The 26,281-nt window shown below is 52.6% G+C and overlaps 8 protein-coding genes across 8 annotated transcripts; 4 read left to right on the top strand and 4 right to left on the bottom strand.

Annotated features, from left to right (window-relative positions):
• Positions 1-1,805: 1,805 nt before the first annotated feature.
• On the top strand, positions 1,806-4,754 carry AYO20_03698 (hypothetical protein; the record flags this gene model as incomplete). Its single annotated transcript, XM_022641998.1, has 1 exon — positions 1,806-4,754. One exon carries the CDS (start codon positions 1,806-1,808, stop codon positions 4,752-4,754), a length of 2,949 nt encoding a protein of 982 aa, XP_022501941.1.
• A 3,740-nt stretch (positions 4,755-8,494) lies between these two features.
• AYO20_03697 (hypothetical protein) lies at positions 8,495-9,353 on the top strand (the record flags this gene model as incomplete). Its single annotated transcript, XM_022641997.1, has 2 exons — positions 8,495-9,020; positions 9,076-9,353. The coding sequence occupies 2 exons, from the start codon at positions 8,495-8,497 to the stop codon at positions 9,351-9,353; spliced, it is 804 nt and encodes a 267-aa protein (XP_022501940.1).
• A 2,006-nt stretch (positions 9,354-11,359) lies between these two features.
• On the top strand, positions 11,360-14,285 carry AYO20_03696 (hypothetical protein; the record flags this gene model as incomplete). Its single annotated transcript, XM_022641996.1, has 3 exons — positions 11,360-11,883; positions 12,492-12,797; positions 12,854-14,285. 3 exons carry the CDS (start codon positions 11,360-11,362, stop codon positions 14,283-14,285), a joined length of 2,262 nt encoding a protein of 753 aa, XP_022501939.1.
• A 544-nt stretch (positions 14,286-14,829) lies between these two features.
• On the top strand, positions 14,830-16,404 carry AYO20_03695 (hypothetical protein; the record flags this gene model as incomplete). Its single annotated transcript, XM_022641995.1, has 1 exon — positions 14,830-16,404. The coding sequence occupies one exon, from the start codon at positions 14,830-14,832 to the stop codon at positions 16,402-16,404; it is 1,575 nt and encodes a 524-aa protein (XP_022501938.1).
• A 238-nt stretch (positions 16,405-16,642) lies between these two features.
• On the bottom strand, positions 16,643-17,617 carry AYO20_03694 (hypothetical protein; the record flags this gene model as incomplete). The annotated part of the gene is made up of 1 exon (XM_022641994.1): positions 16,643-17,617. One exon carries the CDS (start codon positions 17,615-17,617, stop codon positions 16,643-16,645), a length of 975 nt encoding a protein of 324 aa, XP_022501937.1.
• A 1,076-nt stretch (positions 17,618-18,693) lies between these two features.
• On the bottom strand, positions 18,694-20,734 carry AYO20_03693 (hypothetical protein; the record flags this gene model as incomplete). The annotated part of the gene is made up of 4 exons (XM_022641993.1): positions 18,694-19,669; positions 19,724-19,839; positions 19,894-20,180; positions 20,350-20,734. 4 exons carry the CDS (start codon positions 20,732-20,734, stop codon positions 18,694-18,696), a joined length of 1,764 nt encoding a protein of 587 aa, XP_022501936.1.
• Positions 20,735-21,742: 1,008 nt separating this feature from the next.
• AYO20_03692 (hypothetical protein) lies at positions 21,743-23,031 on the bottom strand (the record flags this gene model as incomplete). The annotated part of the gene is made up of 2 exons (XM_022641992.1): positions 21,743-22,789; positions 22,849-23,031. 2 exons carry the CDS (start codon positions 23,029-23,031, stop codon positions 21,743-21,745), a joined length of 1,230 nt encoding a protein of 409 aa, XP_022501935.1.
• Positions 23,032-23,996: 965 nt separating this feature from the next.
• On the bottom strand, positions 23,997-26,175 carry AYO20_03691 (hypothetical protein; the record flags this gene model as incomplete). Its single annotated transcript, XM_022641991.1, has 2 exons — positions 23,997-25,864; positions 25,941-26,175. The coding sequence occupies 2 exons, from the start codon at positions 26,173-26,175 to the stop codon at positions 23,997-23,999; spliced, it is 2,103 nt and encodes a 700-aa protein (XP_022501934.1).
• Between the last annotated feature and the right edge of the window lie 106 nt (positions 26,176-26,281).

The raw sequence follows: 26,281 nt of genomic DNA, 5'->3' as shown, positions 1-26,281 counted from the left end.
CTTGAGGACTGCTCTCGTTCCATCAGTCTCGTCGATTCCCTCGAAAAGCTGGAGGAGGCCCCGCCCTTCGCTTGAAGCAAAGCGAGGACAATTCTTCAAAGCGAAAATGCAGACTGTTCCTAGGCGGTCGAAAGCCATCAACCTTCACATATGGCTGGACACAGGGTGTGCTCGGGACCGATTCCGATCGTATTGGAGTTATGTGTGGTACTGGTGGACGAAGACGACTATGTTGGAGAGATGGAATCCACCATCCCACAAGCCAACCGCTTATGGAGGAAGTGTCCCTAGTTGTTACCACCAACAGACAAATCTAAGACCAGACAACGAGCAGGGAAAGAACCGCTGTTGGCACCAACGACCAAAAGGAAACCGATGCCTTTTAGTCAAATGCTACTTCTCTGTGTTTTCGGTGAGGGCCAAGTTAAATCTTTGTGGCGCACGCGTCTGGCAAGGCTTTGGCCTGTATGACGCCGAACTTGAAGAACTTGCGGTTGAGGTTGGGCTGAGACCCACGGTGGGATCCTTGGACAGTCTGACATCGCTGTCCCTGGCAAGATCTGGGGCTCCAAGCTTTGCCGCGATTGCTACCACAGTTACAATGTCCGGCCTCAATGACGTTGGCGTCGCCTGCGAGGACCGTGGCCCTTGGCTTCATCCTTGTAAAAGAGGCTGAAGCACCAACGAGATGCTGGTGGCTGAGGAGATGCGCATATAGATCAAAGGTAGACAGCGACACATGTGTTGTCAAGAAGTCGGAGGTTGCGGCGCCAGACTCACAGACTTGCTTCACAGAGTGATTCTGATGGGTCCTACTATAAGACAATGGGCGCATTCAATAATGAGACCAATTCTCACCCCGGATAATACATGCGGTAACTTGTTTCGCCTGTAAAGGCTTTCATGGCCTGGGCTCACCAGGCGTTACACTAAGAGAAGCGACTGAGCCCGAGGCTTAAGAACCAAGGCGAATTTCTCCACGCCCGGAGAAATAGGGGCCGTTGGGGGTTCGTGAGGCTCGCTTACGAGTAGGGCCGGAGTAGGCGGCTGACCAACCCGGGGATCCCTGAAACGATGACGCTGGGACGCACGCGAGGGAAATTCACCGCCTCGCCTTCATCCCCCAGCTTCAACTACGAGTGCCACTGGACTACCTGACTACCTACCTACTGCCTAGGTAAACTGCCTAAATACTCGTCCCGGATATCCAGAACACAGTATGTAATGAAAATTCAGGCCGCAGAGGGGACTTCCCCACAGTTCAGCAGCTCCGTCGCCCTTCGTCTGCCTTATTCCTCTTGTGCCAACCTCCATCCACCAAACGGATGAGAGCGCGAAGAAACGCCAACCGATCGAGATCCCCAGACGTCTTCCCTTTGGCCTGCCCTTTACTCTTAACATGTTAGCGTTCGGCAAGGGAGCTGGCGGACGCCCCAATCGATGCCGGTGTCGGTCATTCTCTCGCCCCTTACTTTCCCACCATGAAGAGAACCAACGGCGAAATGCCTTTGGCGGCTTCCCATCTCCTTTCCCTGGCAGAGATGAGGCGCAGTTACGAGGCCATGATCTGCAAGTGCCGAATTGCATCAGCTTAAGACCTTACCTTGCTTGCTACACTCTTTTCTACCAACCGTTCTGACACTTGTCCGCCCTGCCTCTCGACTCGACGCAGATGTTGACAATATCGCGGGGAATCACTGTGCTTGGAGGGGCTTTCCAGCGAACATGACGGGGTTTAATAATACCCGTCCGCAGAAACCGCAGCGAGCATCGATCGATTGTGTGGAGGAACGGCAAGTGCTGCAATGCTCATGGCCCCAGACAGAGGCCCAGCCACTTCAGCCGTCCCCATTGTGGTGACGGTTCTGGCCACGGTTTTTGTCGCGGCTCGCTTTTACACTCGGGCCTGGCTGGTCAGATCTATCAAACAAGATGACTGGTGGATTCTGGCAGCATGGATCTTTGCCGTGGGATTTTCGACATCGATATGCGTGGCGGTGAGGTATGGGCTGGGTAAACACAAGCAAGACATCCCCGATGACGCCTTCAGCGCTCTACGGAAGGCCGAATATGCCTTTGCCATCCTCTACAACCCATCTCTCATGCTGACCAAAACGTCCATCATCGTCTTCTTCCTGTCGGTGATGAGCAAGGATGTCGATCCTGTCTTCAAATGGTGCAACTGGTTGACTCTTGCTGTGGTCAACATTGCCGGAACCGCTCTCACCTTTTTCAACATATTCCAGTGTTCGCCAGTGGCAGCAGGCTATCTGTACCCTCAACCCGAAAATGCCACTTGCACCGACATCGTCACACTGTACCTCTCATCCGCCCCTCTCAACATTATCACGGATATTGCCATTTTGTTGCTGCCAATGCCAATCCTGACCGGAATGCGATTGCCACGGAAGCAAAAGATTATCCTGGTTGCGACTTTCTCCTTTGGTGCTTTCGTCGCAGTCGTCGACGTTGTTCGCATTGCATACCTACAGGAAGCTTCGCTCAACCGACTAAAAGTCGTCGACGGTACAGGCGGGAATCCAAGTCGCATTGTTGAAGACAATGATTTCTCTTGGTATGCAAGTCTGAGCTTCATGTGGTCGGCTGTCGAAGTCTGCGTCGGCATCATCTGCGCTTGCGTACCCAGCCTGAAGCCTCTATTTGCCCGCTTTTTACCAAGCTTCATCAGAGATGTGGGGGACGAGTTGACGTCCAGCAATAGTATTGACGTGGGAAAATCAAAGGAGAGTGGTCGACCAACGAATTTGCCCAGGTTGCCCAGAGGCAATGTGTCAATGCTCAACAACCCAGCTGCGTTCAGAAAATCCGTTGTCAAGGAATACTCAGGAGAGGAGGACGGTGGCAAGATGGGATTCCTCAATTTTTTGGCCGAGCCAAATGTGGGTGAACACGCTGGACCTTCATTAGCACACACTGCTACACTCGCACGAAGCGTGACGGACAAGAGTGCCGTTTCAAATTTTGGGTTTGTAAAGATGTCGGGGAAACGCAACATGTTGAAACTTTCCAATCGACAAAGCGCTTGGCCGATCGCAGTGGTCACGGTCATCTTTTTCTTGTGGGGATTCGCCTATGGGCTCCTGGACACCCTCAACTCACAGTTTCAGTCTCTGGCTAAAATCTCTACCAGCAAGGCCCTGGGTCTTCATGCGGCATACTTCGGTGGCTATTTCGCGGGGCCTTTGACCCTGGGTCACTACATCTTTCGCCGATATGGCTTCAAAGCAATTATGATCGCAGGCCTGGCCGTCTACGGGTGCGGAACATTAGTGTTCTGGCCGTCGGCAGTCTTGCTTTCATATTCAGCATTTATTGTATCCAACTGCATTGTTGGATTCGGCCTTTCGTGCTTGGAAGTCGCAGCCAATCCGTACATCGCTCTCTGCGGACCGCTTGAGTATGCGGAGGTCAGGCTGAATCTTTCGCAGGCCTTTCAGGCCATCGGTACAGTCTGTTCGCCGCTTCTGGCCACAAAAGTTCTATTCAGGAGTGTGAATAATGCCCCCTCTCTAGTGGATGTGCAATGGACGTATCTAGGCATCGCTTTGTTCGTCTTCGCATTGGCCGTTGTCTTCTACTATATACCGCTTCCTGAAGCCTCCGACGAACAGTTGGAGGAGCTCGCCGACCAACGTCATTTGGCATATGCTGCCAAACTCGGTCCTTGGAAGGTGATCTATGTGACGCTCGGGCTCGCCGTCTTCAGCCAGTGGTGCTATGTTGGAGCGCAGGAATGTGTCGGAAACAATATACAGAGGCTGATCACAACTGTAAAGCCAGCCTCAAGTCTCCGTCCGTTCGACTTCTCAACCGTGGGCCACACAGTATTTGCAGTTGGACGATTTGTGGCCGCTTTTCTCAACTACGTACTAAAGCCCAGATGGATTCTGCTGGGTCTCTACACGGGCCTCATCGTCTGCCTGGCTCTTAGCATGCGCCTGGATGGAGACGCTGGGGCCGCCATTGCGATGCTCACCTTCTTCTTCGAGGCCGGCATTTTCTCCATCATCTTTGCTGTCGCCATGCGTGGACTTGGGAGGCATACAAAGGCCGGCTCGGCGTTTATGACGGCTGCAATATCTGGTGGAGCTATCTTTCCACCTGTTCAATGGGCGGTTGCAAATGGTTCCGGCGCACGTTACTCGTACTGCGTCCCGCTAGCTGTTGCTGCCTTTGGAATGCTGTTCGCGATCTACCTCAACATGATCCCGCAGGCCGGAACACAAGTTGACCCAGTCCACGTGAACCGGATCAGACGGCGCACAGAACGGGGAACTGAGCGCAACAAGTCTACCCCTCGAGAAGACGAAGATCTACAACGATTTGGCCTATCTGGTATCATTGCGCGACGGAGACGGAAACAGCAGCTGGGGCCGGCATCTGAGGCACGTCTTGAGCGGCAAAGCACACAACCGGAAGACGCGCCAGACTCACCAGTGCTTACAATGGACTTTGCGGAGAAGAATCACGTCTCCAAACCTATGCCTGCGCAAATGAAGCCATCCAAAGGTCATGTTGCAGAGCTGGCTCTGTGGCCCGTGCCTGAAGGCGAATCCGAAGCCAATCGTGGGCAGCCCGATGCCGGTCCACGCAGAGACACGGGCTCTGCCATCACAGGCCACACAAACAACGATGAAATCGACGTGATGAGCCGTCGACACCGACCTGTCTGGGATGACTACGGCCAGGATGATGATCTCGATGACTATCATGCGATTGTGAGGAAGATATGAACAAGGTTGCTCGGCCCAGAGCGGTCAAGTGGGCGCTGTAAATTGTTTTTATCTGCTGCGTTCAAGCGAAACTGTTTGGAGGGGCGCTCGGAGTTTGGACTTTTTTGATTCTGCGCGGTTTCTTGAAGTACATCTCTGTCGATAGGTAGCAGCAATGTGACTCGGTATTCATTGCCATGTCTGTTCAAAATAAAAAGGCATCAGGCCTAAAGTCTGTGCATGCTTTCAAGCCCACGAAATCCCGAGTGTCTGGCTCAGAATCTACCAGAGGTGCCTCGTACGCGGTACTCGATCAGTGAGTCGGTACAGTATCAATCACATGAAGAGGCGAACAGAAGGACGGGAGGCCGGAAAGACGGAAAACGGAATAAGGCAATACTCGTATGTAAAAGTTCCACGTGACGTCTGGTTTGGGGTTCACGGCGAGGCGAGGCGAGACGAGCCGACACTTCACTCGACATGACGACTGGAAGCCAGCAGCCAGCCATCTGCCATTCCAGCTACATATATACCTTCATGTAGGGACATCGATCGGGGTGTCGAGGGGGGTCCAAGTGGCATGTCAGCACTGCCCTTGTCAACATACATTTCCCGAGAAATGTTTTTGTTGGTCCGTCCATCCGCCTGATGGAGAAGACGGGAGACAGGAACATCACAGCACTGGAAGGAGTGCTGCAAAGGTTGTGGTGGTGGCATGTGCGTGCGGGAGAGTCGTGATGGGGCCACGGCACAGAGCACACAGCACACAACACGCAGGGACAAGGAACATTGTAAGGTAAGGGTCACTTCTGCTTGCTGCCGGATACTCATAGAAATCACTCGTTGGGAGCTTGCTACAAACCCACCGCACTGCCGTTTGCCGTTGGAACAAGTCTCAAGAATACTCGGTACATCTCTGATATATGTGATGGACAAGGGAAGTCTTCCGTTTCATCACAGCCAAAAAAACCATGTGCAGGATGACAGCATGGGAGAAGCAGGGGTGCCTGAAAGCTGATGATTCCTCGGCCACGAAGGATTTGAGAGAGAAAGCCGGCAACAGCTCAAATCCCGAGGTTTTGCGAGCGACATCTACCACGGAGGAACTCTTGAAAAATGGTGAGAACCTCTGTATCGAAGCGATGAGCGGCGCAATGGAAAGGACTCGTCACCTCTCAGAACAGGCGCATAGGAAACCGCTCACGCAGCAGTAGTCGCATCGCATTCGACACTGCGAATTCAGCCGACCCCAACTCAGTCGCCAACAGAAAAAAAATGTAATGCGCGGTGGCGTGAGATGCTTGGGAGGATGACGAGCGATTGCATACTGTTGAGGCTGCGTAGGATACAGAACAGCAACGATATACCGATTTGAACAAAGCGAGGATATCGACTCCACCGAGGTGCGTATTCTAGCTACTCGTGATCGATAACGGACGAGACCGAATGAACGGTTTAGCGACGGCTTAGTATACCGGAGGTCGCACCGAGGGGGACAGACGTATCTGGGTCCATAATGAGATAGATAGGCGTGCTGAAAAATTGTGTTGTCGTTCTAGACACTGCGCACGATGGTTTGTACGGGAAGAGCGGACGCCAGAAGTTAGTTCGGATAGCCAGCACGTGGAAAACCCAGCTATACGGCAGAGTTTTGAATTTCTCAAAAATTCGGCTCGGTTTCGAGTCAGCGGGACAATCGGATTGGATGGAGGGTCGCTCGAGACACCCGGATTCAACCCGTCCTGACCGCAATCGCGCACGCTTTTTGACTCGGCGCCATGAGTAAACTGCAGGAGGAGCAAGCATCAATGCTCAGAAATGCAGTTGACCATGTGCAGCCAGGCGCTGGCAGCAGTCCGGACATCTGGTGGGGACAGGGTGTAATCCAAGAAAGTCTTCGGACGCAATCCTGTACGAGTGGTATTCCTTACTGGGCAAAAGGATTTTCTCTGCGCAAGTGGCTGCGGTTCCTGCATAACGGCTCTGGGTGGCTATTTGCCGTACCTGGGACCTGTCCGTGCATGGGCATCGTTCCCACTCTTTCGCCTTCTTGAAGTCGCATTGATTGTGAAATTTTTTTCTCAATGCGGGTAGTGCCCCATTGGATGGTTGTGCAGAATTCCGTTAGCGAATCGACGATCGGCTAAAAAGGACAGGAACTAAAGGAGTCTCGTCCCGGCGCATACATGTCGGGAGCAGAACGTGGCCGCGTGGCAGCAAGTTTGCTGGCTGGCGACGTGGACGCATCTCCTTTCGACATTTGCAGAAGCAGTAGATATTTAAGGAGGACAGACGCAGGTCTTGCTGGCTGAAAGGGTGCCGGTTTGAAACACGTTTGTTGGCTTGCAGATTGGAATTGAGGACTGTCCATGGGTCCAGGGGTGCAGAGTCTGACAGCAAAGTTTGACAAGCGAGTGAAGATGCCAAGCGGCAAAAGGCCAGGCACAAGCAGGTACCAGGAGAAGATGTGATCACGGCTTGCCTCCTTGAGGATTAGGTTCGGCTGTACCTGAAGACACGTTTTTGGGCAGCAAATCGGGGGATGAGACAATGGCCAGTTGGGTGCGGGTGGAGGTCACAAAGCCTAATGTTGAGCAGGGGGGCATCCCTTAGTTCCCCTGGGCGTCCCTGACCTTCAACCGAAGGGTGGTGGGGGGCTGTCGTTTCGAACGGGCGCCACCTACGAGAGCGAGGACTGCGAGGGACCAAAGCAATAATTATTGAAAGCCTCTTTCTGCTCAAAGTGGACGTGAAGTGGGTCAATGGGGCGCATCCCAGGTCCTGGCGTTTCTCCCGAATTTCCCACGGCCCTACCGTAGCCTCCATCACCTCCGACTACGAGTCTCCAGCCTGGTCATCTGTGGTTCGCTCTGCGCTGAAGCTCTTGCCAGTCGTCGTAGCTGGCAAGCTGACAATGCGACCCCAATGCTCCCCTGTATCAGAGTGGCACTTTACAGCACCGCAGCCCTCATCACGACCGACGACCCACGATCCATTGACCCACGACCCGCGATCCGCAATCCGCAGCCCGCAACCCAAAAATGCTCGACCGGGGTGACCAGAGCACCAAACAAAGGGAATGCAAGGAGATGGAGAAGCAAAATAAACATCTCAAAGGGCTTGCAGACGGCCAGATGCCAGATGCCTGGTGAAGGGATGCATGGACCAATAACCACACGCGTCGATTCCTCTTCCCTCCCCCCCCCCTGTCACTCCCTTGATGGGGATTCTTGCGAGGCCTGGATCCCGATGCAGAGTGATGCCGTGACTTCGATTGTTGAACAAACAGCTTTTCTTGACTACTACTCTTCTCACTCTCCATCTCTTGCCTCTCGTTCATTCCATCCGCTCACTCTTTTCTTATTGCTCCGGAAGAGGATTCGATCTGACCAACAAAAAAAACTCTTCCTCTTCCCTGTCACTCATTGCAACCTTTTCTTTATCTACCCTGTCCCTCTTTGTTCTCTCTCCCGGACCTGGACATATCTTTCCTTTCATCCAGTCCTTCTCGACCACCTCTCCTTTGAGCCATTCACTCACCGGGCTAGTCCCTCTTCACCTCGAATCTCAGTCCTTTTCTTTCCTGACACAGGCTTGTCATCGGCGACAGTATCCCCCTCAGCGCTCAAACATTCCTTTCAGAGAACCAAGACGTTAAGCCGTTCCTCGAAACAGCGCTTTTCCAAAGGCACTCTTTACCCTTCACTGTCGAGCCAGATCTCCAGTCAACCTTTTCGACTTCGAAACATACTTCTGTCGCAATGGCCGGACTCAAGCAAATCGTTTTCGCGGCTTCGCTGCTGACCTCTTTGGTTGCGGCTGTCCCAATGCCCGACAAACGCGCCATCTACACCAACACCGTGACCGAGATCGCATGGGTGACTGTCGAAGAAACCACCACCATCTGGGTTGACCCATCGGATCCCACTCCGGCTCCCGCTCCTCCTGCCAGCACTACCAGCAGTGTCCCAGCCGCTGTTTTCGCTGCAGCAACTTACACTCCATCGACCCTCGCAACTGCTGCTGTCGTGCCCGTGGAGGCTCCGTCGTCGTCATCGTTGTCGTCGTCTGCTGCCGCTCCTGCTGCCTCCCCAGCTACTTCTGCTCCGGCTGAGGTACCCGCCCCGGCCCCGGCTCCGGCTGCGCCATCGCCACCTCCTGCAGCTCCAACCTCTTCTGCAGCCCCGTCCACGATCAATGTTCAACCTAAGGACACTGTCGGCACCGACGGTACCTGCGAGGGTTCGGGAGATGCATGCCAGGGTGATGTGACCCATTGGGATGGAGGTAAGTCGTGAATCATTTCTCAAATCCGTGGGACTCGCGCTAATTGATTCTCCAGGCCTGGGTGCATGTGGATGGAACGTCGACACCAGCACCGATCTCCAAATTGCCCTCCCTTTCGCCTTCATGGGAACCCAGTCCAATGGCAACCCATACTGTGGTCGCTCCGTCACCTTGCTCAACCCCACCTCGGGCACCACTGTCCAGGCCACTGTGGGTGACAAGTGCATGGGCTGCGTCGACAGAGCCATCGACTGCACCGATGCCTTGTTCAATGCCATTACCGACGGTCAGGGTGATGGTCGCATGTCCGGTATCCAATGGTGGTTGAACTAGGTTCTTCCCACCCAGTCATTCCTTTATTGGTATTGAAACATCGAGGTCTCGCGTATGATTTGCCGAGCAAACATGTGCAGAGCCTCGGTGCAAATCAACCGAATTCACACTCAGAGTGCTTCTGGGAAGCTTCTTTGTCACAATATCGACACCAGTGATGCAACAGAGAACGCCACAAGGGGTGTTTGGTCTGGACACACTGTCTCAAGTTTCCAGCATGATGAGATTGTAACGAAAATTATGAACACAAACAAAAAGCATAAGGCTGAACCTGTGCGAGCCATGGTGCAACGGCGAGGATTGGAAACATTTTTATCTTCTTGCTTACCTCTGTATCGGTCTTTATATCGGTATGGCTGGCCTTTAGGGGGATTGAAGGCGTTCTGGATTGGATACAGACCCTAGAAAGAACGGTACATACCATTATGCATCTCGGCCAGGTAGCAAAGGCTACCACAGGAGAGCCGATCCAATTCAAGGATTTGCCACATGATTTTTGCCCACGTACGTCAACTCACTAATTCTGTAGTGCCGAATGTGTGCAAGTGTGTTTTGGTAAATGAAGGTGAAAGAAGAGAGATTGTCTATGATTCAAAGACGAGAGTAGATAAGAGACGAGATGTATAAGAGGGAGAGAGAGAGAGAGATGTGAGGTTCAACCCAAGCTTTTTTGCTTTGGCCATGGGATCTGCAACGCATATCGCCGCACGATGGTTCATGGGTCGAGGCCTCGCCAAAACATGGTTTCTGTGATGATGATGATGATGATGATGATGATGACGATGCTGACGACGAGCCGAGGTCAAAGGCCAAAGGTCAATGTGCATGGGCCAGGAGTATCCCCTGGTACTAGTATCGTGCAAAGGTACAGTGACAGTGACGATGACCGTGATAATGATAATACCTCGCACATATCGTTGCTCGTGTGTGCGCGTAGGACGTGGGTGTGCGTGGAGACGTATGTAAATCGTTGGTAAAGGCAAAGTGACTTGTGCATTAATAAGTCTGTACCGAGTAATTACCTCGTACCCCTCTTTCGGTATCCCACCGACCGTTGGGTACTCCGTACTGCCACACCACCTACCTCCCTTTGCTGCCGTGGCTGCCTACCGTGCTATTCAAGGTATGTGAACACAAGGACATACGAGGACCATCGCGAGTACATGGCGGACATGCAAGAACAAACGCCAAACCATATAGACTAGTTACCCGGTGTGCCAGGTTAGGAACTCTCGTGCTCGGAGATACATATGTACATACATACCTTGTATTTGGTAGGCGTACTTGTAAACGTACCCCGCAAACAAGTACGACATTGCTCTCCCGTTCTCTCTACCTGCTCGAAGTAGTATTCATGTTCATGTTCGAGATCGAATGCCTCCGTTCGGAGAACAGACTTATGCCAAATAGGTGAATCATCTACCCGGCACAGCCGATCATGTCGAGCGGGGGGATCATCCTCCCCGACGGCAAGCAGGAGTACCCTACTCGCCAAGCACCGTGTAACATGATAAGGGAATGTATAGGTTCCCCTGTTGAGAAAGTCGCTTTGTCGCTTGTTTTCCTCTCTGGGGCTCTCTCATGGTTCCATTGCATGATCGAAACTCGCGTGGGCCGGGTCTGTGCCGTGCGTACATCGCCTTTCTTCCCATGCTTGCATTCTTGTCACTGTGCATCTAGACGTTTCCGGATGCGGTAATAGCAACGCTCTTCCACCGCTGGAGACTGGTGGTGATAGGTAAGTGTACTTGGTAGGTGGGAAGGGGGAACTTTTGGGGTATTTGTCTACGCGACCTTGGTATGCCTTGAAAAGCAGAGTGGTGTCGGTCCATTGTCTCCTGAGAAATTTCCAAAGGGTTGCTTCGAGAGTAATAGGTCTGTGTGCCGTACAATTTGTACCGATTCACAATATCTTCGCGGTGAGGGCATACAGTCGCGTTGATACTCGGCTCTGTTCAACAAGCACTAACGAGTACAACCGACAAGTCTTGCGAGATACCCCAACAATGCATCTTGTTCTCTCCCGCATCGAGCCGAAGGACCTCGATGCCATCGTCCCCCTCCTGTTCAAGGCATTCCACAAGATCGACCTCCCGCATATTTTCTTCGGGCGAGAGTCTCCTGGAAGTTATGCACATACCAAAAGAATCCTCTTGGACGGCATGCAGAATGACAAGACAGACGTGATTCTCAAGATTGAGGATCTGGACGCCGAGGTCGACGTGAATGTGCTTGATGAACAGGGCAATGCGACGGGGACGGAGCGGAGGAAAAGAATTGTCTGTGCGAGCAATTGGAAGATCTCACCTACCTACGTGCCATCCAAGAAGCTGCAAGCCGCAACCAAGGACGAAAGCGAAAAGACAGAGGCAGAGAAAAAACCCGCCTTTGCCTACCTCGAAACCGAGCAGGAACGGGCCGATGCCGCTCTCCTGATCCAGGACTTTATCGCTCGGCGTCGTCGCGAGTGCAACGAAGGTCATGTCCTCTGCTTCTTACTCTTCACAGATCCAGATTATCAAGGGAAAGGGTGCGGACGGATGATGATGCAGTGGGGGAATGATGTGGCTGATGCGTTGATGCTGCCTTGTTGGATTGAAGCTTCTCCGGAAGGCGAGCTGCTATACAAGCAGATGGGATACGAGGGGAGGGAGAGGGTGAGGATGGAGACGAAGAGCTTTTTGAGTGAGTATCTACTCATGCGACGCCCAGTGATGGTAGGGAGGATTCGCCAGGAGGGGAAGACATGGGTGAGAGAGCGGGTGGAAAAGATAGAAGCCGGTAACGCATGAAGCCGAATGTATCTTTGTTTGACCAACGTCTCGTCGAACCCATTGCCCTTGATGTGCTGAGTTCGTGAAGCCCACTACATGTTTGCTGGGAGGAAAGAAATGTTGGTAGTGGAAGAAGAAGAAGGGGGAAAAAACATGTGCTGGGTACGTCATTTCATCCTCTCAACTCCGCAAATTTCTCGTTCCTCTCTGCCGTCGTGTGATCGGTGATTCGATCCCCCGAAATCTGGTGATCAGATGCTACAGGCGATCAATCTTTCTTGGTGCTTGATCCTGAGCTTGAGAGTACCTCAACGCTGCTGCCCAGATTGAAATCAACATCCCTCTATCGTCTATGTCGCGACAGTAGCCTTCCACACAACTCGCTCATGCGAATCAACAGCAGCCCCCTCGCCTTCGTCCGAGGCCGCGCCACATGGACCTGTCCTCGCTGTAAGAACCTGCAGAAGTCATTCGACAAGCCACGGAGAGGCTTCAACTCGTATGGCAGACCAATCAAGGTCGTGAGACCGCGCCGGGTCGTGTATTGGGCTGCTGCAGGTGGATCAGCAGGCACCGGTCTGCTGTTATTCGGCGATGATATCAAGCATGGCTGGCTCGCCGCAGAGAGAACCGGAAGAGTGGTTACCACCTTGGCGGCGTGTATAAACGAGTATGCCCTTTTATCGTTCTCGGTGGCTGAGAGGAGTAAAGGCTGACAGACGCAAGCTACCGTGTAACCCTCAACGAACAGCACGACGATCCGGAAGAGCACACCAGAAGTCTCAAAGCTTGTCACAAACGATGTGCCGACCGAACGCTGAAGGCCATGGAGGCGAATGGGTCAATATTCATCAAACTGGGCCAACACATCTCGTCAATGGGGTATCTGTTACCTACCGAATATACCGAGACGTTCGTCCCCTTGCAGGATAAATGCCCTGTCTCGTCCTACGAGTCAATTGAAGAGATGTATCTGAGAGACACTGGTCACCGAATAGAGGATCATTTTGACGACTTCACGAGAGAACCAATTGGCGCGGCCTCGTTGGCGCAGGTGCACTTGGCCGTGATGAAGGAGACAGGCCAGAGAGTGGCGGTCAAGGTGCAACATCCCAGCCTCGAAGAGTGGGTGCCGTTGGATCTGGCCCTGACAAGATTCACCTTCCGCACATTGAAGAGAGCCTTTCCCGACTACGACTTGGAGTGGTTGAGTAATGAGATGGACTTTTCTCTACCGCAAGAGTTGGATTTCAGACTCGAGGGCCAAAATGCAATGTATGCGAAACAGTACTTTGAACGACACACCAGTTTTCCGCTCGTCATCCCTCAGGTGATCTCGGCCAACAAAAGGATTCTGGTCATGGACTATGTCATGGGGGCAAGGGTCGACAATCTACCCTACTTCAAAGAGCACAACATCTCACGAGCCGAAGTGTCGGCGACGCTGGCGCGCATCTTCAACGTCATGATCTTTTCGAAAGGCGCCCCGTTACATTGTGATCCTCACGCAGGAAATATCGCCATTCGTCACAATCCCCAAAGGAGATATCCGTATAATTTCGACGTCATTCTCTACGATCACGGGCTTTACCGAATGCCCGATGACAAGTTGAGGAGGGACTATGCGAAAATGTGGCTTGCGGTCATCGACGCAGATGAGGCAAAAATGCGGAAATACGCCTACGAAGTCGCGGGGATTGGCGACAAAGAATTTCCGTTGTTTGCCTCCGCTATCACAGGCCGTGACTATCGCGTGCTGACTCGCAAAGAGCTCACCACTTCAATACGGAATAACGATGAAAAGGAGGCCATTGGCGAGGTCTTTGGCCAAGACCTTCTTGCCCAACTTGTGCAGCTGCTGGGGCATGTTCCCCGCATTATTCTTCTGATATTGAAGACAAACGATCTGACAAGGAGTCTGGACGAGGCACTGGGGTCGACTCAGCCGATGAGGCCCATGCTCATTCTGGCCAAGTACGCGAGTTGGACTGTTTGGCAGGACGAAAAGGACATGATCCGACGGCGGGGTAGTTTTCTCCATCCGCAGAACTTTTGGAGGCTATTACGGGCATGGGTGAACTTCATGAGGGTCGAGTTGAAGTTGTTTGGGTATGAGCGGTACTTGTCTTTGCGGCGACACTTGGGTCTCGACGAGTAGGGAGTGCACTTGACCAGATGGCTGTGGTGGTTATTAGACTCGGACAAGCTTGCGGCTGTATCATGTTAGCGAGGCGCTGGTGCGATAGAACGGGGGAAGTACTCCATGAATAATGAGAGTGGTTGTGAGACTGGCCGCCTTTATACCTATCTATAGAAATCGCCGTCCAGCCTCGTCACGGGACCAGCAGCGATTCGATTGGCCAATGACTCTTCCGCAAGGCTGGCGATATCCGAGCCACTTCCAGTTGTGACTTGGTCTCCGGTTTCAACCATCGCAACTTCTGTCTCGCCCACCCTCTGTTGCCCTGAGAAGACTTCCATTCCTTATTTTCTATACTGTTTGCGCTTAGTGCCACAAGTTTACATTATGATAATCTCCAGCATCCAATCTTACGCATACAATACGGACACGAGGTGCCAATTCCTCGTCATTTGCATTTCTTGATATATTGGCAAATTCACCTCCACCTACTTCAATCGCCGTCGCCATCGACCTTGGTCTCTTAAATCAGCTGTGTGTCACTCGCTAATCTTCCACCATCATGATAAATCTCGGCCTCCAGCGCATCACTCAGTTGCTCAACCCGCTTTTCAATACACACCCAACATTACCCTGGAGAGCAGTCCACATTGCAGGGACCAATGGCAAAGGAAGCGTTGCCGCCCTGGTCTCGACATTTCTCGGTCACTTGGGATACAAAGTTGGGCGGTTCACCTCTCCTCACCTGATCGATCGTTGGGATTGCATCAGCCTCAATAGACGCGTCGTCGAGCGAGACAAATTTCTCCAGGTCGAGCAGCACTTTCGCGACCGGAGCGTCAGGGAAGATATCCACGCATCCGAGTTCGAGATCCTTACGGCCGCGGCTTTCCAGCTATTCACGGATGCAAGGGTTGATGTCGCCGTCATCGAATGTGGCCTTGGTGGTCGTCTTGATGCCACCAATGTATTGAGACCGGAGGATGTGCTGGTCAGCGTTTTAACCAAGGTTGGCCTGGATCATACTGCCTTCCTGGGCGAGACTCTCGAGGCTGTCGCGACGGAAAAGGTGGGAATTTTCAAGCCGGGAGTGCCTGTCGTGCTTGACCAGAGCAACCAAAGAAACGTCATCGATGTGGCCGAACACCGATTGAGAGACTTGGGCTGGGAAGACAGCGGAAGAGCAGGCGTCTACATCTCTGTCGAAGAGAGAAGACGTGAATTCGACAAGGCCATTGCACGTATGCGCCTAGCAAAACATCAGGCTCAGAACCTATATCTTGCCTTCTCCTGCTTTCAAATAGCCGAGGAACGTCTCAGTGGACGGTCTGCACGCCGAGCACACCTCACTGGGGATGGATCACCAGGACCATTGAACTTTCCCCAGGATTTCCTTGTCGCTACAGATCAAATGCGCGTCGACACAGTGAAGAAGTCTCTCGATATCCTTGTTCCACTCGCCCAGTCGTCTCTTCCCGGACGCCTGCAATGGATCATTCTCCCGTCGAGACTGCTACCGCAAAATCTAGAAGACTGGGCAGCACAGTTGCAAGCCGGTCAAACTAGACAGAGCCTCAACGCAAAGGTCCTTCTCGACGGTGCCCACAATTCGCAATCAGCTGCAGCTCTCGCCGACTACATCAAAGCGCAATGGCGGCCTCCCTCCAACGAGCCTGTGCCACCTGTGACATGGCTCTTGTCTGTCAAGAACGACAAGAAAGTCGATGAAATTCTGCAGTTGCTGCTCGGACCCAACGATAATGTCGTGACGTGCTCTTTTGGCCCTGTTGATGGAATGCCGTGGGTGAAGAGCATGGGAGCTATTGAACTAGCCGAAATCGCCACCAAGTACACGAGTGGAATTGTTGAAGCGCTTGGAGATGAATATATTGGAGGTGTTACTGGGAAAGAGGATAAAACCACACCTGACGAGAAGATGAGGATCATCATAAGGCAAGCGGTGAGCGTCGCGTCGAGGGATTCAAAGGTCAGCCCTTTGGAGCTGAAGCTCTGTATCACTGGGAGTTTGTACTTGGTTGGGGACGTCCTGAGGTGCATCCGGAATGCAGGCGGGCCAGTCGTTGACGGCAGTTCTGCTCCAGCTCCTGCGGGCTCCTCTTACCGAGTTCAGGGCTAAATCGGTGATGGGGTGACGCGACGAATGGATACCTGTATATGTGAATACGATGTCTTTGCAAATGGGCATGTCGTTGGTGAGAGATCGAACCCTTGGACATGATGTCGACCGTTTTCAACCAGGGCGTGTTACACAATCATAGCGATGAACACACGGAGTGCTATAGTCACTTTCTAGATTTTGTGTCGAGGTTCGACGGGTGTATTGTCTAGGATATTTCTAGGCAACTTTTCTGTTCCTAGACGACAGCAGCCTCACCGGTTCCCATCTCGGCCACTTCTTTTTGGGAACTGGTCCCGGGCTTGGTAGCAGGCCTCACCATGAGAACCTGACAGTACCAGCCGTCGCCTCTCTTCCCGTCCCGCTCCAATTCTTGTGCGAGTCTCTTCTCGGAGAACTCGACGCCCCTGTCCCCCCCGCCCTCCCAGCGGCGGAGATCGACCCAGATCTCTGCCCCGTCCGGCGCTCCTGAGAGATTGAACCTCTCGAACCCGACCGCCTCGTAGACCCCGACCCCCTTGGGCGACGCCTCCAGCATGCTCGGCCACGCGCGCGCGTCGGCCTCGGCGCACGCGTGCCGCATCAGCATCGACCCGGCGCCGCGGCGGTGGTGCCTCGGGTCCGTGTACAGGTTGTCCACGAGGACGTGGGGGCCCAGGAGGGCGGTGAGCTGCCGTCGCGAGGCGACCAGTTGGGACCAGAACGACGCGGCGAGCGCGGAGTGCGTGGACGAGGGCCAGGGGCGGTCGGTCGTCGTGGATGACGACGAGGTGGAGGTGGAGGATGTGGGTTCGTCCTCGGTGTCGGGGTTGGTGTTTGTGTCATGGTCGTTGATGTAGTACTTGATGGCGGCGATGACTTTGCCCTTGACTTTTCCGTCGCCCTCCTTTCTAGTCCCCTGGTCCTTCCCCGTCACCCCCTCCCTCTCCGTCTCGCCCACCACCCCCACCACCTCGTCGTCATCATCCTCATCCTCAACCAGACCGTCATCCACCACAACCGCGAACCGACAATTCCCTTCGTTGGAAAACGCCTGCGAATGCCGCTCCACCATCGACGCGATATACCCCGGATACGCCTCCGGGGGCCCGTGGTAGATGGCCCGCATGAGCGGCACGGTCAGCCAGGCCGCGAGGTGGATCCGCGCGATGGCCGGGATGTACCGGTGGTCGAGGGGGTTGGAGGGGGAGAGTTGGTGGACGTGTAGAGGCATCTTTTTCTCGCTAGAGAAATTAGATTATTGGTCGTTTGGTCTGGTCTATCCCGTGTGTGTGGCCTTTTCTGCGATGTTTGGATGTGTCCAACTTCCAAATGTGCAATGGACCCTTTCGTCCCTTTGTCTCTTCTTCTGTCGAATGCGTGCTCGACTTCTTAATATATATATGATTCGTGTGTACCCAGATACGTAAATTGTCCACGAATATATTTTGACTGAATTTTATGTACCTCGTAGTGGTTCTCTGTCTGTCTGTGTACCTTTGTACCTCAGGTTACTTTTCCGAAGGGGGGGAAACTCCCACGAAAAACCCCAAAGTCAAAATAGATCGATGAGATGGAGACGAGGGTTACATCGGTCAACTACGAGGCAGCCACTGAACGGAGCTGAATCGTATATGCAAGATCGACTTTTATGCATTTTCTTTTTAACTTGTGTAAATTCTCCCCAGGGCCCAAGGGGGGGGGGGGGATTTTTGAAGAGATAGGGAGGTGATTTGTTGATTAGACCCTGTGCATCGACTTACCTGGCGAATCGTCGAATTGTCGAACTTGTCGAGGTGCAACGTGATCTGATCCGCTATGATATACCGGCCAGCCCAGTGTCAAGGATATCCCTGCATGCATATGGTGCATTGTATGGGTGTATGCGAGCGTGTATGTAGATGTAGTCCGCACCTATCCACAGCCTTCGATACCACTGACAAATTACACTTCAGGGGCGGAGCACACTAAGCACTTATTTTACATACCTGTTGGCCTCTATATATTCACGGGCAGGAGGCGGAGGAGAAAAAGGGCACGGGAGGGCGAGAGGTTATAACTTATCATTTTTGTGCTTGTATGTGCGTGGTGTTATATATATATATATATCTAATGATGGCGTATTCCTGGGCTGTTGGTCCGGTTGTTCTCTCCAGTCATGGCGAGGTGACGAGAGAGAGCGGAAGAGAGGGAGGCATTGCAGATGCAGATGCAATGCAATATTGAGCCCGTCCATATCGCTCAATTCGACTTCGCCCTATACTTCCTGTGCCTTCAGTGACGTCCATGCTAGGCCATGCGATGCCATGCTCATGACCGAGGATCGTGTGTTGGTGACGGCTCAGAGCCCCTCCATTGCTGGAGACTCCGCAGAGTCTTTTTATCCGCGCCGTAGAGGTAATATCCTCTCAGACACGAAGTGAGTTTCTCCAGATTCTTGTCTCTGGGACATTCCCTAGGCTGTGATGTGGACATCTTCTGGGCTTCACATCCTATTCCACTTCCACTATGTCGACTTCTTGTCTTCCCCCCAGCATATATGCCCGTATTACCGTCACTGTGGGTAGGCATTTCGTCCTCCCCATCATCTCTGTCTTTGGCCATCCATTCGATCAGGTGTCCCATGAACGGGATCTCGAGTCGCCACGGACTGAAACTCGAGGCGGATCCAATCGCCACCATGGTCCACAGCGTCACCTCGCGCTCGGTGACGGATGTTGGATCGTCTGGGTTGCTGGGCTGCGACAGTTCCAGCGCCACGTTTGATAAGATCTCTTGATATGGATGGTGAGTCTCGGTCGTTGTATCTGTGGGCGGAGACGTAGACGACGAGGCTGGTGTTGAAGATTGCCTCTTCGCTGGACGGAGTAGGTGTGGTTGGTTGTGGAAGTTGAAGATATAGATCAGTAACGCGAGCAAGACTCTATGGTGTAGTGACTGTGGTCTCGATTCTTCCGTAACGCAAAGGACGCGACTGATTTCGTTATAGTCCTGATCGAGGGATTGCAAGCCTTTATCCTCGTCCTTCCCGCCCCCTTCACCTTGACTGCCACCGCGAAAGCATTGTGGCTCCCTCGAAAGTTGCCTGAAGACCCGCTGGAGTATATGGAGTGCATGGAATGTGATCAGACTTTTGCTGGCCAATATCGTGAAGAGCCCCTGGCATGCTCCCATTTGGGTCGGCTGGATGGGACGGTCTTCTTTGAATCTGACCAAGACATCATCGTCGTCGGTCAGTTCGCACACGAATCTGCCATGCAGGAGAAGCGGTAAGAAGAATTCGCTCCTACTCAAACATCGTTAGTTAGTGCCCCTATAGAATAGGGGCTGAGTGACAGACTTTAACAGCTCGTCCTGTAACTCGGTGCTGAGCTTGCGTATACCCCCTCTTGTCGACACCATTCTCTCTTTGGCCCGTTTGTGCATTGCATAAGCATGTAGGTCGCCATGTGCCGCCTGCTTGGTCAGTATATTGCTATCCAGACTACAACCACACGACGAGGCACTTACATCGACATCCATCAGCCACAAGGCGGTCAAGATGGCAGCATCGTCGTCTGCGTTCCGGGCCGTTTCAACTTTGTACCTGAGCTGCTTCAATGCTTCACCTCGGTGATACAATGCCGTCCAGTGGGTGGTGCCGAACCCCTTGACATCGATGTTGTAGTACACCTGACTCAAGGCGATCAGAGCGTGAAACATCTCAGAGTTCTGCATCGCCACATTGAACCAAATGATATAACGGCTGGTTTCGACCGCCAGCGCAGGACTGAACCGCGGAGTGAGATATCGGATGACTGGAGTGGTAGACGCTCGTTAGCAGTGCATCCCGTTGACAGCACAAGCTTTCACTGTCTGATCGCTGCAGGGCTTCAGATGCAAGCATGGAACATCGTCACAAACGGGAAAATTGGCCCAAGGTAGATGAGTCGTCCCATATATGGCGCTTGACTTGAGAAGACTTACAATAATCCACCAAAAAGGGCACATAAGATGCGTGGCTGATGGGGTAGGTGGTGAAGGGGTCAGCCATCGGGCTCCCCAGCACGCAATCATTCCGCAACTGAGGTTCTCGAGGAGAGGTGACTTCTCCCGGACTTGTCGAAGTTAACCCTTGGTTCCTGGTGGGCGGTTTCTTCTTTTTCGTGGTAGGAGCGGTAGGCGGCGGTGTCCCTCCCTCGGGTCGCCGCACAAACGGACGGTAGTGCGTCCGATCCAGAACAATGCGCTTTGAGGTTGGCCGGTAGCTTTTCGAGGCAAACGACGAGACGGCACGGCGATTCTGCCTGCTCTTCAAGTCGGTCGGGCTGTTGTATGTGATGAAAATGGTGTTCTGGGATGCGGGAGGCATTTGGGTGATTGACCTCGCGGGACAATGATCCTTTGTCTAAACAGTCTGTAAAAAAGGTGTTGTCGTCGAGCGGGGGAGACGACCGTTGATCTGCAAAGAGGACTTTGTGTTCAATAACACCTTTGACCAGCAACCAGCTCTTGAAGTGAGAGTGCCTCCATCGCACTGTGCTCAGAGGAGGCTAAATGTTTGTCGCTGCGCAATCAGACGTCGAGGTACTCGGGAGACAAGTTTGAATTGTTTCAGCCCCCGGAGTTCTATCGTGCGTACGCCGCCCAGCTGTTTCCCCACCGTCTATTCAAGCCTTGCCGGTGGCGCAAGTAAAATGAGGAGATGTCTCTTCGTTCGAGTCTGATCTTTGAAGAAGGCTGAATGCGACTTGCAGCGAATGTGTCCCTGAATCACTGACCCTCGACGCCACGGTAAGCGATTCCATGAGAGATTGGAGTAGGCCTAAGGAGTGGATTATCCGAGGCCAAGGGCCTGAACCGAGTAAAGAGGATTAAACGAGTGTATTATGGACAAGCATTGTTTCGAATCGTGTCGCTCGTGTCGCTTTGAGCCCAAGGAAAAAATCACGTAAGCGGGTTGCATTATGAAATGGGGACCGCAAAGAGGCGCCACCATCGACTTTCGGCCCTACAGGAGGGGCCTACAAAGGTACCTTGTAGGAGTGGGCTTATGCTTACAGCGCTTCATCTGGTCCTTTTGGCCATTACTTAATCGTAAGCCACTGGCGCCGCAGCTGCGGAGCAGGGTCATACAAATGAGACGTGACAAAGCTAAAACATGGAACAGACAGACAAAAGACATACCCAAAGGTCACAAGATCGATTTTTGGCCTGATTGGCAATGACGCTCGCTCGCAATAACATTGGTGAATATGCCCGGAGTGAGAACGCCGATGGTCATGACACCGGCCGACTTCTTCGTATAAACATATCATTCCTGTGGACTCCAGGACAAGTTGATGTGACGAGTAATCCACCGAATTGTCTATCCCACTACTCATTCTTCTGCCCACCTTCTTTCTCGAAGAGGCATCTCAATGCCTTGTTGTGCCCGACTGCCACTCTCTTCCGCCCTCCAGGCATAATATTCACCTAGCCGAACCTCAGCATACGAAGCATAATCGAAATCGATCTCGGAAATGGTCGCCTGGATCAGAGCCCAGACTCCCCAATAGAAGCCTGGCATGCCCCGATATCGGTCAACTTCATCGCACAAAACATCCAGCATGTTGTCAGGAACCGGCACGTCGCTGTGGGCTTGGTACGACCTGAGGTAGTCTTGGAGGAATTGGCGGCGTGTGGATCGGGTTGGCAGCATGTTGTAATCACAGTCATAGCCACCCCATTCGGCAAAATGGTTGGCGATATCGAAAGCTGCAGGACAAGGCGTGGCATATTCGTAGTCAATAAAGGAGACCTGCATCGAGTCACCCGCCTTACTACTGGCACAGTCGGTTGGCAACATGATAACGTTTGCACTTAAGAGGTCGCAATGTCCAAAGACGAAGCCTGACGAGCCGGGACCTCGCTCATTGTCCAGGTCATGGAACGATCGATCTAGTTCTTTCTGGAGCAGTTCCTTGCGGGCCTCTTTCTTTGGAGTGTCGCAGGGAAGAGCGGTAACCCATTTCTGCATTACTGACCACATATTTGGTACAGGCCGCCTCGAAGCAAGACTACCACTCGGAGTATGGCCATTGGCGCCGCTTGAGGCCTCCTTCTTTTCCTCTTCTGCCACGGCGGCAATAGGCAGCCGTGCATGCCACTCACCTAAGCGCTTAGCAACCGCGCGCCATATAGGTTCACTGATCAGGTCTCGAGGAGTACAGACTTGACCAATGATGAATCTGTATAATAGTCCATTCTTGAATCTTGCCAACAGGGGAGGGGCCAATCCCCGTTCTGCGCACAAAGCATGTGATCGGGCCTCTCGATCTCGGTCGATGATGATTTCGGTGTGGTTGCCATAGGCACGTAGGAGGACAGAGTCACGGTCGATTTCAGCTTCAGAAAGCCCTGGAATGCGGTTTGATATCTTGAGCAGCTAGATACCAGTCATGAGCAAGGGGCACGTGCCTGACCAAGTGAAGCAAGAGAACCCACAGTGTTGGTGATACCGTCGGTGAATTTGACAATTTCAAGTTTGCCTGGACTGTCCCTCCATTTGGGCTGTATTCTGTAGACTAAGTCGCGAGCCGAGTCGTCCAAAGACTCGTTATCAAAGGCCAGATCGATGTATTGCAGGCGCGGGTGGTGGCCATTGGAGAAGTCAATGGGGGATTGCATGTCCGCACATGCCCCGTTGACGGAGGAGATTGACCGATGTCAGGCAGGACGATAAGGATGTGACGATGGAGATATGGACACTTCCTCACAGGACAGTAGAACAGGAGGATGTAGAGGAGAAATAGACGGGCGAGGACTTCAGGGACAATGGGTTGTGATGGGCAAAGTTGGAGGAGTTGTAGTTTCTTGGTGTGCGATGTGGGTGCGCACTAGTTACGCAGTTTGCGGATGTACTTGGTAGCTGCGGTAGTCGGCTTTTCTCTTTACTTGTTCATTGTCGCGGCAGTAGTGGGTTTTCCCTATTGAAGAAGCCGGCTTGCAAGCCAGGAACAAGGGACGAGAGCACAAGCCACTCATTCTTCATCCTCCCCGATCGTCATTCCTCCCCCCTCCCTCCACACCCACCGTTGCCAACGAAAGTCTAACTGCGGCCCCTGGTTCGAACCAAGAGAACCTGCCCCTCCTTGCCGGGAACTACACGGAAAATGATCCCATCTGCGCGGGTCGGTCTTTTGGTCAGGAGATCACAGTGGACCACTAATATTCAACGAATCTACTGCCGAAGCTCTTTCACATGTGGCCCTTGAGCACTTCTGTGCCCCCCCCGAGCCGTTGCTGGCGTCATACAAGTACATGTGATGGCTACAAAGCATGGGGAGTGGTGTAACCCTCGACTAAGAATGTGCCTATTGGGTCTATCCTCGATCCTCACCCTGGCTGCCATCGAAAAACTGTTATAATACCCTGGGAAATGTGTCGGTTCACGGTACGAACCTGGGACGGTTGCTACCATGCCTAGGTGGTTTGGCGTTGGGCATTGAAGAAATAAAAGTATCAGATGAAAAACCGACGGAATGTCGTGTGTGATTCATCATGAGAGGGGTTCTCAGCCTCGCCTCTCCTCGCCTAACCACCAGTCATCATGTCATCCTGTATAGACTCATCCAACGAGCCATGAAATCGCTTCAACCTTTAGCCTTGGTCTTTCCTTTCTTACTCCTTTTCTTCTCGGTCTTGTCCTTGTCGGCACCCATATGCTTGGCCTCCGCGTCATCCACCAAGCTTTTGTCTTCCTTGACTCCACTCTCTCGACCGACGCCGCCGATCTTCTCGAGAATGATTGCCGCGCCTCTGTTCTCCTTTTCCAACTTCCCCATGTTTCTTCTCAGCACATCCAATAGCTCTTCTTTCATCTGAAAATTCTCGGCCTCAGACATGGCCACAATAACAAAACTATTGGGTCCATTTGCCCAAGCCACGAGTTCCTCGTCCCCGCCCGTCGACCGGATCTTTTCAAATAACAACTCATCAAATTTCAAAGGAGGATCGATCAGTTGGATCGAGTTCGTCGTTTTGTTGAAACGTCCACCTTGCACGAGAGCCTTGAGCATGCGGCCCACTGCTGGCATAGCGAGAATCTTATCGGTTTCTTCTTGGTGTTCTTTCTCTTCAGGCGCCTCGGTTGCCAAATCGGCAATCGCACCTAAAGCGCCCTGTACATCACCAACCCCAGCACAACCAAACACTACCTCGGTAATGAATTGACAACCAAAAGTCGATTGTGCGAGATAACGCGCTTGGTGTGTAATGAGGTCGAGAAGAGGTTGGGCAATGTTCTTCACCAATTCAATGCGGCGTGTTTCTGGATCCTTCTTGGATGTTTCTTTGCGGATCTCACGAACCTCTGAGATGATTGCGGCTGTTTCGTTCCCTAGCAGCCACTTTGGTGCCTCAGAAGACATGAGATAAAGCAGTGGAATACGCGCGGTAAGGTGTTCCGTCTGTGCGAGCAACTCCTGCTCCCTTGCTTCAATTTCAAGGTCTTTGCTCAGAAGCTCCGGAAAGATGGTCTTTGAAGTCATCACAGTATCATCAACAACTTCATACGCCGTCAACAGCACACTGTGACCATACTGGTCGCCCGCGAGGAGTTTGATGTGCGTCTTGAAAAACTTCAGTATGCCCCTTCGATCCTTTGAGTTCCCGTGAGCCAGGCAAAGACACAGCAACCGAGACCCTGACTTTGTGAAAGCGAGGTTCTTGTAGATGTCTCCTTCCTCATCATCGCGGAGCATGGAGAAGAATTCGGTGACTTCTGGACTTCCAGGTTTGCAATTCAAAAAGTACTGCAGTAGGGCGTCATGAAGGATCGTAAAACCTGTGGTCTTCTTTTGAACAAGCTGGTTGGTCATTTCGTGCAGATGAGACATGATGGGGTTTCTCTTTTCGGGGTGCTCGGCAAGAATGTCGGAAAGTACACCTGTTACTTGCTCATCTTTTGATGTGTTGCCCGTCTGTGACTTGCCGAAGATCACAAACTCCGGGCCGTACCATTCTCTGAGCATGATGGCCTTTTGATGCTTCGTTGCAATGGTCCTGTAGATGTCGTCCACGATCCAACTTGCTTCAGGATGGCGGATCAGCCTTTTCACGTGGCCATAGAATTCTCCGACGACAGCATCCCGACTTTCATCGTCACCCACGACCATCTTTGCTATTAAGAACTTGGCATATTTGGACTCGGCCAGCTCTCTGTAACTTCCCTTCAACTCCGTTGTAATCTGTTTCCTCTGGTCCGGGGTCGCATATTTCAAGGCACATTGGATAACCCGCACAGAATCATGTTTGAACACGAAATCCTTGACCCTTCCTGATATGATCTGAAAGAGTTCCGTGACCAACTCGTCCCGTTCTTGCTTGGGGACGTGGGATTTGCGACGCAATCGCTCCCATATCTTCTTTGATCGAGCGATGGAGTCGGCGTGAGGTTTGGCAGCCTTGCGGCCTTGCGCGAGGGCCTTTTGCTTTGCGTGGGCTTCGCGAGAGGTCTGGCCTATTTACGCATTTGAAGTCAGCAATGACGAATCTCTGTCTCGGCCCCGATAGAGGCGGTGTGCTCATGCACATACCATTTAAAAAAGTTTCTGATTTTTCAGACGCATTCCGAGTCGTAGATCCATACTTCCCCTCGGATTTCTTCGACGTTCCTTTTGTTGAATCCGCCGCCGAAGTGTTCTTTGCCTGGTCGAAGGCTTCAGCTCCTTGCGCAGGCAGATCCGTGGCTCTTGAGTGGCCCTTGTTAAGTCTGGCCCTTTTGGAGGCTGTAGAGTCGGAACCCTCATTTTGCCGCTTGCTTGCTGCCATGTTGAATCTATATTCGGTCACTGGCAGTTCTGTGCGGTCAGTTGACTAGCACCACAGAGATCATCGAACTTTTTTTTTTGGAGGGTCGAATTTCCGGCAAACAGGA

This window comes from Fonsecaea nubica (assembly GCF_001646965.1).
Source record: "Fonsecaea nubica strain CBS 269.64 chromosome Unknown Scaff18, whole genome shotgun sequence".
Lineage (NCBI taxonomy): Eukaryota > Fungi > Ascomycota > Eurotiomycetes > Chaetothyriales > Herpotrichiellaceae > Fonsecaea > Fonsecaea nubica.
The sequence above is the reverse complement of the archived record's forward strand: the minus strand, read 5'-3'. Positions and strand labels throughout refer to the sequence as shown.